At 40.7% G+C, this 15,655-nt stretch overlaps 1 protein-coding gene across 1 annotated transcript in view; it reads right to left on the reverse strand.

The window, feature by feature from the left end:
- DOCK4 (dedicator of cytokinesis 4) overlaps positions 1-15,655 on the reverse strand; it is a 321,839-nt gene that overhangs the window by 142,937 nt on the left and 163,247 nt on the right. Inside the window, exons 16-24 of the mRNA XM_040411036.1 lie at positions 14,647-14,809; positions 13,978-14,084; positions 11,438-11,594; positions 9,441-9,538; positions 9,280-9,363; positions 9,058-9,158; positions 6,682-6,763; positions 6,114-6,284; positions 4,029-4,221 (exon numbers count right to left, since the gene is read on the reverse strand). Coding sequence (XP_040266970.1) covers positions 4,029-4,221; positions 6,114-6,284; positions 6,682-6,763; positions 9,058-9,158; positions 9,280-9,363; positions 9,441-9,538; positions 11,438-11,594; positions 13,978-14,084; positions 14,647-14,809 — 1,156 coding nt within the window. The remainder of the gene's footprint in view (positions 1-4,028; positions 4,222-6,113; positions 6,285-6,681; positions 6,764-9,057; positions 9,159-9,279; positions 9,364-9,440; positions 9,539-11,437; positions 11,595-13,977; positions 14,085-14,646; positions 14,810-15,655) is intronic.

Genomic DNA, 15,655 nt, shown 5'->3' on the forward strand with positions numbered 1-15,655 from the left:
CATTCAGATGTCCGCATGATTTTTACGGATGCACTGATAGATGGATCGGATCCGCAAAACGCATACGGACGTCTGAATGAAGCCTTACAGGGGCATGATCAATGACTGTGGTTATCACCCCATATAGACTCCCTGATCACCCCCCTGTCATTGATCAACCCCCTGTAAAGCTCCATTCAGATGTCCGCATGATTTTTACGGATCCACTGATAGATGGATCGGATCCGCAAAACGCATCCGGACGTCTGAATGAAGCCTTACAGGGGCATGATCAATGACTGTGGTTATCACCCCATATAGACTCCCTGATCACCCCCCTGTCATTGATTACTCCCCTGTAAAGCTCCATTCAGATGTCCGCATGATTTTTACGGATGCACTGATAGATGGATCGAATCCGCAAAACGCATACGGACGTCTGAATGAAGCCTTACAGGGGCGTGATCAATGACTGTGGTTATCACCCCATATAGACTCCCTGATCACCCCCCTCTCATTGATTACCCCCCTGTAAAGCTCCATTCAGATGTCCGCATGATTTTTACGGATGCACTGATAGATGGATCGGATCCGCAAAACGCATCCGGACGTCTGAATGAAGCCTTACAGGGGCGTGATCAATGACTGTGGTTATCACCCCATATAGACTCCCTGATCACCCCCCTGTCATTGATTACACCCCTGTCATTGATCAACCCCCTGTAAAGCTCCATTCAGATGTCCGCATGATTTTTACGGATCCACTGATAGATGGATCGGATCCGCAAAACGCATCCGGACGTCTGAATGAAGCCTTACAGGGGCATGATCAATGACTGTGGTTATCACCCCATATAGACTCTCTGATCACCCCCTGTCATTGATCACCCCCCTGTCATTGATCACTCCCCCTGTCATTGATCACCCTCTGTAAGGCTCCATTCAGACATTTTTTTGGCCCAAGTTAGCAGAATTATTATTTTTTTTTCTTACAAAGTCTCATATTCCACTAACTTGTGTCAAAAAATAAAATCTCACATGAACTCACCATACCCCTCACGGAATCCAAATGCGTAAAATTTTTTAGACATTTATATTCCAGACTTCTTCTCACGCTTTAGGGCCCCTAGAATGCCAGGGCAGTATAAATACCCCACATGTGACCCCATTTCGGAAGGAAGACACCCCCAGGTATTCCGTGAGGGGCATATTGAGTCCATGAAAGATTGAAATTTTTGTCCCAAGTTAGCGGAACGGGAGACTTTGTGAGAAAAAAATTAAAAATATCAATTTCCGCTAACTTGTGCCAAAAAAATTCTGTAAAAAATGACCTGTGAAATCCGAAAGGTGCTCTTTGGAATATGGGCCCCTTTGCCCACCTAGGCTGCAAAAAAGTGTCACACATCTGGTATCTCTGTATTCAGGAGAAGTTGAGGAATGTGTTTTGGGGTGTCTTTTTACATATACCCATGCTGGGTGAGATAAATATCTTGGCAAAAGACAACTTTTCCCATTTTTTTATACAAAGTTGGCATTTGACCAAGATATTTATCTCACCCAGCATGGGTATATGTAAAAAGACACCCCAAAACACATTCCTCAACTTCTCCTGAATACAGGGATACCAGATGTGTGACACTTTTTTGCAGCCTAGGTGGGCAAAGGGGCCCATATTCCAAAGAGCACCTTTCGGATTTCACAGGTCATTTTTTACAGAATTTGATTTCAAACTCCTTACCACACATTTGGGCCCCTAGAATGCCAGGGCAGTATAACTACCCCACAAGTGACCCCATTTTGGAAAGAAGAGACCCCAAGGTATTCGCTGATGGGCATAGTGAGTTCATGGAAGTTTTTATTTTTTGCCACAAGTTAGTGGAATATGAGACTTTGTATGAAAAAAAATAAATAAAAAAAATCATCATTTTCCACTAACTTGTGACAAAAAATAAAAAATTCTAGGAACTTGCCATGCCCCTCACGGATCACCTTGGGGTGTCTTCTTTCCAAAATGGGGTCACTTGTGGGGTAGTTATACTGCCCTGGCATTCTAGGGGCCCAAATGTGTGGTAAGGAGTTTGAAATCAAATTCTGTAAAAAATGACCTGTGAAATCCGAAAGGTGCTCTTTGGAATGTGGGCCCCTTTGCCCACCTAGGCTGCAAAAAAGTGTCACACATCTGGTATCTCCGTACTCAGGAGAAGTTGGGGAATGTGTTTTGGGGTGTCATTTTACATATACCCCTGCTGGGTGAGAGAAATATCTTGGCAAAAGACAACTTTTCCCATTTTTTTATACAAAGTTGGCATTTGACCAAGATATTTATCTCACCCAGCATGGGTATATGTAAAATGACACCCCAAAACACATTCCTCAACTTCTCCTGAATACAGAGATACCAGATGTGTGACACTTTTTTGCAGCCTAGGTGGGCATAGTGAGTTCATAGAAGTTTTTATTTTTTGTCACAAGTTAGTGGAATATGAGACTTTGTAAGAAAAAAAAAAAAAAAAAAATCATCATTTTCCGCTAACTTGTGACAAAAAATAAAAAGTTCTATGAACTCACTATGCCCATCAGCGAATACCTTATGGTGTGTACTTTCCGAAATGGGGTCATTTGTGGGGTGTTTGTACTGTCTGGCCATTGTAGAACCTCAGGAAACATGACAGGTGCTCAGAAAGTCAGAGCTGCTTCAAAAAGCGGAAATTCACATTTTTGTACCATAGTTTGTAAACGCTATAACTTTTACCCAAACCATTTTTTTTTTATCAAAGACATGTAGAACAATAAATTTAGAGCAAAATTTATATATGGATCTCGTTTTTTTTGCAAAATTTTACAACTGAAAGTGAAAAATGTCATTTTTTTGCAAAAAAATCGTTAAATTTCGATTAATAACAAAAAAAGTAAAAATGTCAGCAGCAATGAAATACCACCAAATGAAAGCTCTATTAGTGAGAAGAAAAGGAGGTAAAATTCATTTGGGTGGTAAGTTGCATGACCGAGCAATAAACGGTGAAAGTAGTGTAGGTCAGAAGTGTAAAAAGTGGCCTGGTCTTTCAGGGTGTTTAAGCACTGGGGGCTGAGGTGGTTAAAGTAGCCACCTTTTGCTTTGATTACTGCTTTGCACACTCTTGGCATTCTCTTGATGAGCTTCAAGAGGTAGTCACCTGAAATGGTCTTCCAACAGTCTTGAAGGAGTTCCCAGAGATGCTTAGCACTTGTTGGCCCTTTTGCCTTCACTCTGCGGTCCAGCTCACCCCAAACCATCTTGATTGGGTTCAGGTCCGGTGACTGTGGAGGCCAGGTCATCTGGCGCAGCACCCAATCACTCTCCTTCATGGTCAAATAGCCCTTACTTTCAAAGTTTTCCCAATTTTTCTGCTGACTGACTGACCTTTATTTCTTAAAGTAATGATGGCCACTCGTTTTTCTTTACTTAGCTGCTTTTTTCTTGCCATAATACAAATTCTAACAGTCTATTCAGTAGGACTATAAGCTGTGTATCCACCTGACTTCTCCTCAATGCAACTGATGGACCCAACCCCATTTATAAGGCAAGAAATCCCACGTATTAAACCTGACAGGGCACACCTGTGAAGTGAAAACCATTTCAGGGGACTACCTCTTGAAGCTCATCAAGAGAATGCCAAGAGTGTGCAAAGCAGTAATCAAAGCAAAAGGTGGCTACTTTGAAGAAACTAGAATATGACATTTTCTGTTGTTTCACACTTGTTTGTTATGTATATAATTCAACATGTGTTAATTCATAGTTTTGATGCCTTCAGTGTGAATCTACAATTTTCATAGTCATGAAAATAAAATAAAACTCTTTGAATGAGAAGGTGTGTCCAAACTTTTGGTCTGTACTGTATATATATATATATATATATATATATATATATATATTTTATTTATTTTGCACAATTATACAGTGCTGACATATTCCACAGAACTTTACAGACATTATCATCACACTGTCCCCAATGGAATCTAAGTTCCCTAAAGTACACCTTAATATTAAGAACATGTATTACTACCCTTACCAGGATTGATATAGAGATCACTCTCCACTGTCTTTGCAATACATTGAAGTTTTGTCTCCTGAAGGGAGTCATCTGCATGCAGGATTGTTGGCAGACTGCCCAGAGTATCATGCACCAAGTTTGCCACTTCCCGAACATCAAACAGCTTCAGCAGCTCTGAGTATACTGCTGGGAAAGAATTCAGAAACACAGCCTGGAGAAGTATGGAAACACATGAATATAGTCAGAAGACAGTCTAATGAGCAGAATCTTCTATTTATTACTCGGATAATTACAACCTATGGAAAGTGCTCATTATTTGCATTCTGCCCTATACATGAACTTAATCTTAATAGATAAATAAAATAATAATATTGTATTACATTTCAAGGATCCCACCAGAATAGGCAGCTTTATGACTGCTGGCCTCTGAAGGACTCTTGTGTGATCTACAAAAATGAGACTGGGAGTCCTGGTGGTGAGTCATTGATGTTGCTTCAAGTAAGGATGCATACTAACAGTAACACTGAATTCTGAGTCTGCCATCTATCCTTACAATGCCAAGATGTGGATAGTAGAGTGCAAAGTTAGAGGAAGTCCGAACACTAAGGCTGGTTTCAAACGGGCGTTGTGGAAAAAGATGCGGGTGCGTTGCGGGAACATGTGCGATTTTTCCGCGTGAGTGCAAAACATTGTAATGCGTTTTGCACGCGTTTGAGAAAAATAGGCATGTTTGGTACCCAAACCCGAACTTCTTCACAGAAGTTCGGGTTTGGGTTAGGTGTTGTGTAGATTGTGTTATTTTCCCTTATAACATGGTTATAAGGGAAAATAATAGCATTCTTAATACAGAATGCTTAGTACAATAGGGCTGGAGGGGTTAAAAAAAAAAAAAATAATAATTTAACTCGCCTTAATCCACTTGTTCGCGCAGCCCGGCTTCTCTTCTACCTTCTTCTTTGAGGAATAGGACCTTTGACGACGTCACTGCGCTCATCACATGGTCCATCAAATGATCCATCACCATGGTGATGGACCATGTGATGGACCATGTGATGAGCGCAGTGACGTCATCAAAGGTCCTTCTCCTGTGCACAGCAAAGAAGAAGAAAGAAGAGAAGCCGGGCTGCGCGAGCAAGTGGATTAAGGTGAGTTAAAAAAAATTTTTTTAACCCCTCCAGCCCTATTGTACTATGCATTCTGTATTCAGAATGCTATTATTTTCCCTTGTAACCATGTTATAAGGGAAAATAATAATTATCGGGTCTCCATCCCGATCGTCTCCTAGCAACCGTGCGTGAAAATCGCACCGCATCCGCACTTGCTTGCGATTTTTACGCAGCCCCATTCACAATAGAGCATCCTGCGATTTTCACGCAACGCACCCGCATCGTATCTGGGCCAAAAGCATGACGCCAGTGTGAAAGAGGCCTTAGGGTCCATTCACACGTCCGTATGTGTTTTGCACGGACATCGGCAATGTGCGTTCCGCATTTTGCGGACCGCCCTTCGCCGGCACTCTCATAGAAAATTCTTTTTTTTGTCCGCAATTGCGGAAAAGAATAGGACATGTTCTATTTTTTTGCGGAACGGAAGTGCTGATCCGCAAATGCGGATAGCACATTCCGGCCCCATTGAAAATTAATGGGTCCGCACCTGTTCTGCAAAATTGCGGAACGGATCCGGACCCATTTTGCGGGTGTGTGAATGGACCCTAAGACCTTGAAAACAACCAACTAGAATACCTCTCTCAGGAGTTGTTCCAAGTCTGCAAAAATCCCTCCAAACTGTTAAATATTAAATTGTATTTAAAATCAATGACCTGCAGTCCATGTACAACACATTCATCGACAAACCGTAAACTGGCACTGTCACTCTGTCAGCTGTTACTTTCAGATTGGCTTTTTGTGACGTTTAGATAAGCAGCATCTGACAGAACTATGATTAGCATGCTTCAAAGCTTTGCACAAGAGAGAGATTTTTTAAAACTTAAATGGACTGAAAGATATTAGTGCAATATAAATATACATGACGATAACCGTTTGTTATAAAATCTACAATGAAAAAAGGTCATGCTTTCAGCTGAAATAAAGATAAACCGTCAACCTGTGACTGAGACAAAGCACTCGTTCCTTTGCTTTCTTTGGATAGGAAAAAACGTATGGACATCATTAGTTCTTGAATACTGCAGCGGAATTCTTCCTCATTCTGTCCACCAGTTGCAAATGAAAAAAGTTTCCGAGATTGAACAATATATTTAAAAATGTATTCTTGAGCCTACAATACGAGAGAAAAAGAGTCACCATCATAGTAATGTTTTCCAAAGGTAAGAATGATCACCATGCATAAGTAAAGAAATGTCATAAAAGAACGCAGCATTTTAGACAACGGATTGACCTGAAATGAAGGGTAATTTATGCTTCACATTTTCAGGATTTTAAACTTTGGTTAGTCTGACTACAACAACCAGCAATCAAATACATGCAAGTGACAAGCTCGGATAATGAACTGTGAGACCCAGCTACTGTCATCTCATGATCCTGGCTACTGCAGTTATTACAGGACATAAGTAGGCCAATTGCCAATTATAACCACATCAAAGCGAAGCAGCACAGAAAAGATCAACCTTAATGTAAATGAGTACAAAAGTACACCTGGTTCCCTCTTTCATTACCTTTAACACCTCCTGGATATGCTCCTGCCGTTCAGCTTCAACTATTCGGTCCACATACCACTTCAGCACTTTTATGAGGTCTCTGAAAAGTCAAAAGATAACTTAAGATTCAGGTTTTTTGCAAACACAGAAAGCTTAAAGGGAACCTGTCACGTTGAACATGGTGTATAATTTGTATTTTATTAAAAATTTCTGCTCATTCCAGGCTTTGAAGTCAAGAAGGAGGTCAGTGACTGACAACCTCCCCTCTATGACTGTGCATACAGAGATAGCTGTCAATGACGGATAGCACCAGCTCCTTGACTTCAAAGTCCAAAATGAGCAGACATTTTAAATAAAATACAACTTATGCTGAACCTTTTCCCATAAAACTATATATCAGTCTGCTCAGCTCCTCCTGCTCTATAACATGGTGTCTGTAGTTTACATTGCATTCTTATGGTGACAGATTCCCTTTAACCCTTTCGCTACCAGTGACGTACATGTATGGCGCTGGAGCTATAGGCAAACATGGCACCGCTCGCACATGCAGCGAGCGTCATGGCTAGCGGGTCTCCACTGTTTCAAACAGCAGAGACCGGCGGCTAATTACCGTGGCCGGCAATCATGCTGATCGTGGTAAGTAAAGCCTTTAGATGCTGTGATCAAGTAAGATCACGGCATCTAAAGGGTAGAAAAACCCAGAATCTTCGGGCCAGTGAGGATGCCGGTAATAGATTTTACTACGCTGAGTCTCGCTGAAGAGACTCAGGGCATTAAAGCTGCCAGGTGGCAGGCCAACATAAGAAATCAGCAATTCTGAGTAACACCATCAAACAGCAGAGACCCGCGGCTAATTACTGTGGCCGGCAATCATGCTGATCGTGTTAAGTAAAGCCTTTAGATGCTGTGATCAAGTAAGATCACGGCATCTAAAGGGTAGAAAAACCCAGAATCTTCGGGCCAGTGAGGATGCCGGTAATAGATTTTACTACGCTGAGTCTCGCTGAAGAGACTCAGGGCATTAAAGCTGCCAGGTGGCAGGCCAACATAAGAAATCAGCAATTCTGAGTAATAAATGGATATAAAAAATCCATGCTTGTTCAGAATAAAAAACAAAACAAAAACTAAAACAATTGGATTTTGTAGGCTCAAATACGAGTTTCAAAATCATAACAAAAAAGTAAAAAAAAAAAAAAAATATTTAAAAAAAATACAAAAGTTTAAATCACCCCCTTTCCATATAATAAAAAATAAATACATAAATAAAAAATATAAACATCATGGGTATCACCGTGACTGAAAACGCCCGTACTATTAAAATATGAAAATATTTTTCCAATACGGTGAATGACATAACGGAAAAAAGGGTCAAAATGACCAATTTGCTATTTTTTCATTGCTTCTCTTACCCAAAAAAATTTATACAATGTGATCAAAATGCCACACACACTCCAAAATGCTATCAATAAAAACAACAGATCGTCCCCCAACAAATGAGCCCCACACAGCTCAGTAGATATAACTATAACGTTATAGGGGTCAGAATATGGTGATGTAAAAAAACAAAAAAAATTTTTAAATCAAAGTTTACATTTATTTTTACACTATTTAGACATAAATAAAACCTATACATACGTCTCACATTAAAGATCAACAGCAAATGAGCATTTGCGGATTTGTCAGGTGATCGCTGAGCATATTTACAAAGGGCAACGAATAAATGTTCCTACAATACCTGTTCAGTTAATCACCGGCCAGCATAAAAGGACTTTCAGTCAACAAAGCTGTATTACAGAAAAACTTAGCTACCAATCAGAGCATCATTTCTAAAAACACACTTGAAGAGTGAAAGCTGAACTATGTGGTTGCTATACATAGTTTTTCTGTTAGAGAGTTTAGGGTAAATGAGGCTTATAGGATCAGTTTGTATATAGGTTCTAGCCATACAACCCTAATGCTGCTGGCCACTTTGCATTTATTATTTTGTTTACACCATCTTTGGCACATAATTTACAAATTTTTCAGCTCCTCGCCACTATTCTAAAGTGGCATTAAAAGGGATGGGGCTTAGTGGACGAGGGAGTTTACCTCGGCCAGCCAGATTTACCATAACGTACGCCAGAAACTAGCGTAAGTTGTAGCTCAAGTGTATGCCAGCTCCTGACTGGTGTAGCTTTGAGTTTCTGATGCAGAAAGCCATAGATGCACCTAATTTATTAAGAGGCATCTACCTCTTAATAAATTAGGAGTATTTTACACCAGTGCACAGGGGATCAAGACTGGTATATGGGAATGCCAGTCTTAGTGAATTTCCCCAAAACAGTATTAACTTTTCCTCATGCCACAAGACACATCCAACATATATGCTACAGAATAATCAAATACTTATCGTACCTGTAAGCAAGGGCACCTGAAAAATGTCCTTCTATGTAAGTGTCCATTACTGGTTTAAAGTGCTGGAATTTACTGTCTTGTAGTAAGTTTATTATATGAACCTGAAACGTAAGACATCAATAGGAGAACTGTAAACTATTAAGAAAAACTGTATAATATAATGTAACTGCTAATAAAACTTCTCAGATAGAATGGCTGGCGAATATTGTTTATGGCACTTACCAAGCAATCAAAGACTTTCGAGCTGTACTTCTGAGAACTTTCATTCAGAATGCCAAATAATGTGTCCAGTGTATCCTGCAGAAACTGTGAATGGGGAAAGTTAGGTTTAAAAATGTATTACTATAAGATACAAACATATATACTTACACTAGGCAGCCTACCTTCACAATTTCAGATCCGTCAATCTCCTTTAACTTAGACAACGAGCCTGGGATTTTATCAGGATGCATCCTCCATTTAAGCAGATCCAGCATGTCCCCTAAGTAGTGGTAAAGAAGCATAGATAACATCCATTATCACAACAGCAGAGCATAGAGATCAGAAAGAAAAGAGCCAAAGAGCAATACAGTAGGAAAAAAGATGGCCAACTTAATTGCCATTTTTGACAACAGGATTTTCTGCCAATTGGCTTCTACTGATGTAAAGAGTACATTGAAAGAAGCTGCCACTTTCAATTTGTTGAGAGGAAATCATTTTAAGAGGCACAAACATCCTCTCTGTGAAAGGTTTGGGTAGGTGCCCCATACATTACAGAGACAGTGAGGGTGGGGGGCAAGTATGGACCAGGGTGCTGCTTTAATGGTGCACTCAATGGGCTCCACTCTTCCATAACAATATGTTAAAAGTCCTTTTTGTCCTCATGTATGAGGGCTTTAGAACAAAAAAATACCTAAAACTTCTTGATTTTAAAATCAGTTTAATATTTAGGGACTGTGCTATCAAAATCCAAATCTCATGTTGAGACCATGTCTATCTCACCTGCCCTCTATAGGCACCGACATTTATGTATACAAAATGCTGCCTAAAGGTTGCTGAATAGAGTTTTCAGCATATTGTTCTACAATATTGTTACATGAGTAAGGAGAGGATATTTATCTCAGTAACATTTTCTTCGATGGTTGCGAATTGCAAAGCGAGAGAACTTGAAGACAAATGGACATGTTTATGACAGAAGGTATGATGCTGTGTTATATGACAGATCTATTTAGCACTACATTCTGTGCTACTGATGACATCAAAAGTGATGGAAACCATTTGGTTTTGTTCTCCGACACTGTAGAGTAAAAAGCTAGCAAAGATGTTGATGCAGGAACCTGGCCCTGTCAATCAAGAAGGAGAGGGAGGGATTGCAGAGGAAGCAAGGGTGCACGGGGTGGTTCGGGCCTGCCCCCGGTGTACTTACTTGCTCATCTGCATATGGATTAAAAGTTGTTTTCTCTAGAATAAAGCAATGTGTTAAGTGGCAGGGATCACTACATTCAGCAGAGCTAGCCTTACAAAGCAAAGTCATTTTTCTCCAGAATGAAGCAACGGATTGCTACGTGGAAAGTATCATTACATTGAGATGAGCTAGTCCTACAGAGCACAAGGGGGAGATTTACTAAGATCATAGTTTTACACGCACTATTAGTAATAACCTTGCTGGATACGGTTAATAAGAGGTGTATGTGCCAGAACTGAAATCTACTCCAGTTGGGCCACTGGGCTTCTGCCTGTTGAATGCCTCCTCCTACCCACATGGACCCTACTTTTTGGAAAAGCAAAAGCTAAAAAGTAAAAAATAAAATTTGCAAAAGCAATATAAAAAAGTAAAAGAAAAATACTGTCAAACTGCACTTTCGATATAATTTCTAGGCCAGAAAATAGGCATAGAGCTACAGTAAACGACCAATTTGTGCCTGGTTTAACAGTGAATTTCCCGATGATAGACTCCCTTAATGACATGCGTTTATATAATTCTTCTTCAAGGATAGATACTGTACCCTAAAGAATAACTAAACTTTTTTCTAATTTGGCTTTCTAATTGGGGTGATACGTCACAGTACTGCATTGCAGATTAACATCCGAAACTAGTTGGGCTTGATAATACTTTACAAATGAAGGAAGCATAAGCTTCTCATATCTTAACATGGTAATGTGCGTTCTGTGAATATCACTACTCTTGCACTAAGAGCTCTGCAGTACCTGTCAGACGCGCTGACTTCAGTTTCTAAGGTAACAGGAAACGCACAGCCCCGAACCTGGCATATACACAGTCTGTACTGTCATTCCTGCAGAACCGGCAAAGGCTTGATCACAGCACTACAAAGCTATATGAAGGCAACTCTAGCACCGCAGCATAGTTAATATTTGATGAAACATTTCTCTAATTCCATACCGTTTTGTGTCAGCTTGGTTGAACAAAGGAATGAGGTTATCCAAAAAGACTCTTTTGTATTTTTAACAGCTTGATTATTATTTCCTTGTAGATTTCCTTTCAAAAATGGGAGTTTGAGGTAGCGGCAGGAATCTTGGAAAACTGTGTTCTCTTCACACTGCAACAAGCAACAGTAAAGTAGAATTGTTCCCTAGGTCTACTGTCATAGCAATGGAAACAGAGGACTGATCGCGAGGGCTCAATAGATATGTTCTGCCATAAAAAAATAATAACCCCATGTATGTTTAGTGGAGTTCATTCCCTGACAGGTGAAGGGAAGAAAGAGTCAAAGTCAGACTTCATGAGAGCCAAACACTAGCACTTTATGTCTTCCGATGTTGTCTCTTTAAAGCAGTGCTTCTCAATTATTTTCTGTCATGCCCCCCCTAGGAAGAAGAAAACATTTTGCGCCCCCCGCGCGACTGTAAATAGTATCATTTGTCTATAAAATTGTTATAAGTACACCTCTGCATAACACTGTATCCTTATTAACGTATAAGAGAATAAAAAAAGAAAGAAATGTGGATCGGACACACACTTATGGGGGGGATCTGTGGATGACGGACACTTATGGGGGGATCTGTGGATGACGGACACTTATGGGGGGATCTGTGGATGACGGACACTTATGGGGGGATCTGTGGCTGGCACTGTTACAGGGGGATCTGTGGCTGGCACTGTTATATATGTGCCATCCACAGACCCCCCACCCCATAACAGTGCCATCCACAGTGCCCCCCCCAGCCCATAACAGTGCCATCCACAGACCCCCACCCCTTAACTGTGCCATCCACAGATTCCGTGTGCCCGCCGCCGCCGTTTAAAGTTATTAAACATGCCCCCCTTACTCCTAATAGTACTGTATATCCGAATTTCTTCTGTATAATGCCGGCAGGCGCGTCCCTCAGTGACGTCACTTGTCTGCGCCGCCTGCTTCATTCATAAAGCAGGCGGCGCAGGCACGTGGCATCACTGAGGGACGCGCCGGCCGCCCAGCCGGCATTATACAGAAGAAATTCGGATATACGGTACTATTAGGAGTGAGGGAGGCATGTTTAATAACTTTTAATTCAATAATACATTTTATATTAGTACACCGGAGGGAGCGGTGGGGCGGGGCTATAGTACAGTGACCGCACCGCCCCACCGCTATTGCCGGCCCCCAGCTCCTCCTCCCAGTCCCTCCCCCGGCCCCCGCTCCGTACATCGCGTCCAGCGCCTGCGCCGGCCTCTGATCAGACGGGAGATGAGCGCTTCCACAATGGAAGCGCTCATCTCCCTGTCACATATTACACTGCGAGCTGTCGGCCGCCCGGCGCCCCTGTTGCTATGGCGCCCTGTGCGGCCGCACAGCCCGCACACCCCAAAGGCCGGCCCTGAACGAGCCTCCCTTCACGGAGCCTGGCGCCCCCCCTGGGGGGCGCGCCCCACTATTTGAGAAGCACTGCTTTAAAGGGACTCCGTCACCAGTGACCTCCCTGTACAACTGTTTGCATAGACACATAGCTGTGATTCACCTGGTTAACACACAGTTTTTCTTTTGTTAATCCAAGGATCCATTCCCAAAGCATAATACTTTATCTTAATATGCATGTTAGGCATTTGGTGCAATGAAGGAATCACCATTGCTCTTGTTGCACCCAAGCTGCAGTCCTTGCTGTGGCCAGCTTCTTCCTAGCTGCTTTACCACTACCTGGCCCTTTCCATCAAAGCAATAAGGGAAGTAGTGGCTGCAGAAAGAAGTGGAGCATGGGTGCAACAAGAGCAATGGTGATGCCCTCATTGCACCAAAGGCCTAATTTGCATATTAAGAAAAGTATCATAACTCAGGAGCAGAGTCTCAGATCAACAAAGGAGAAACAGCTTTTTAATCAGGTGAACCACAGCTGTGTGTCTATGCAAAGAGTTTGATACGGTGGTCACTAGTCACAGTTCAGTACGAGCTTCTAATAACTACTGTAATCTTTGGTATTAAAGCAATGCAGTATGTATAATACAGAATAAGAATGATCTCACATTTCACCATAATACTTGATCATTAAGCCTCTGCAAGTTTAAAGGGTGGAGGGCAAGGGAAATTAACAGGGCTGTTATTTTAGAAATTTGCAATTATGTACAGGCTGCTAGTATAATATTAGGCACATGGAAAAACTGTTGATTAAAGTTCTGTCTGGTTAGAAAAAGAAAAATATATCTTGTCTGACTTATCTATTACAACTCATGCATCTTCTAAAGTTATGTAGGAAAACAATTTAAAGACACCCACTTCAGGGCTCTCCTTTGTTACCCAGAGTTGTGGGCCACTGAGGACGGCACAGCCATGAATAGGTACCACGTAATACTAAACTGATAGAACAATCCCTTTAATAGAAATACATATATACAAAATAATAGGATGTGCCAAAAATCTCTCTGAATCATGGAGGATGCAGCTTGTTTGTATTGCATTTAGCATCAAAGACTTCTTTAGTTTAGTAAAAACACATGAATTGTTATTCTACCTTGTGCACAATGAGTTCATGGGTGCCGTCTGGAAATGTTCGGCCATCTTCTTGCATCAGTGGAATGAATGAAAAGCCAAACAATTTTTTCTCACCCTTCTCCTTTGCTAAATTAGAAAAAGAAACACACACAGACCAAATTATATTCCAAACATATCATACAGCAGTAAATGGAAAGTCCTTGCTATGAGAATAATTTTCTGTTTAATTGTAAATAGTGGGAAATACATAAAGAAGTGTGCCATACATACAGTACCTAAGTAAGGCTGGGTTCCAATCACGTTTTTCACATCCATTTAACGGATTAAAAAAATGTATACGCTAAACGGATGCATCAGACTGATGCCATACAGTGGCATCCATTTACCATAGAGTTCCATTGAAAAAAAAAACGATCCCTTTTTTACTGGTCTGTGCAAGAGCTGCGTTTTTGTATCTTTTTTTTTCTAATGCATGCGTCAAACGGAGGCATAGAACATGACGTGAACCCACCTTAATCCCCTAAACTATTAACAAAAAAATTATCATTTTCTGTGAGATTCAATATTAAACTGTATATGAAATGTGAAAAACTCTCTTTATAGGACTAACTATAAAATTCTCAGTTTGCACAGATAAAGGATATATACCATAGATGTTATTCTACATAATGAAGGAAATCAATCTTACTAGAACAATGTCGGAATTCAAATCGGATATGTGCTCCTCTAAATTTATCCACAGGTATAGGGAGCTTTAGTAATTCGGCCCATCTTGGGCTGTTGTTGTGATACAATACAAATGAATGATACTCATGAGCAGCCGGTTCTCCTGAACCAAAAGATATATAATCCTGGAGGAGAAAAGAAGGAGAAAAAGTCAGTGTCCATCTTTCTTTATCACTTTGACAAATAAAAATATTATTTATTACAACCAATTAAAAATAAGAAGGCATCCGGGAGTTTCAGTAATGGCGAGAATAGATTGAATAATTCCTTATATGGTGCTAGGGCACATTCACATGGTAGTTCTAATTGAGACATTTATGGTCTGTCCATGGGATATAAATGAATAATGGGGGCTCCGTGGTAAGATGGCCACTCATATGCACAAAGATTTCCAATCACTGCTCTAGGAGTCACAGAAACAGCCAAGCATGCTTGCTCGGCCATGTTTGCAACTGCCTTTGGAAACAGCTGTGCACATGTGTGGCCACCCCTTTATTCATTCTCCACTTTACTATTGGAGCCTCGCCAGGCAGGTCAAGGGTGACCAAATGTTTTCACATAGGTGTGGACACCCAAAGTGTATAGTGAATTATGAAATTCACTACACATAAAGCGTATGGCGTATTTGTGTTTCATTTATTTATGTTGAGTGTTTTTGCGTAAACATGGTACACTTCAACCCTTTCAGGACCGGGCCATTTTTCACCTTTCTGCCTAGGCCATTTTTAGCAAATATGACATGTGTCACTTTATGTGGTAATAACTTTAAAACGCTTTTACTTATTCGGGCCATTCTGAGATTGTTTTCTCATCACATATTGTACTTCATGACAGTGGTAAAATTGAGTCAAAAAATGTCATTTTACTTATAAAGAAAATAATCAAATTTACCAAAAATTTAGAAAAATTAGCAAATTAGCAAATTTCTATTTCTCTACTTTTATAAAAGATAGTAATTCCTCCAAAAATAG

The sequence above is a fragment of the Bufo bufo genome, chromosome 1 (assembly GCF_905171765.1).
Source record: "Bufo bufo chromosome 1, aBufBuf1.1, whole genome shotgun sequence".
NCBI classification, from domain to species: Eukaryota; Metazoa; Chordata; class Amphibia; order Anura; family Bufonidae; genus Bufo; species Bufo bufo.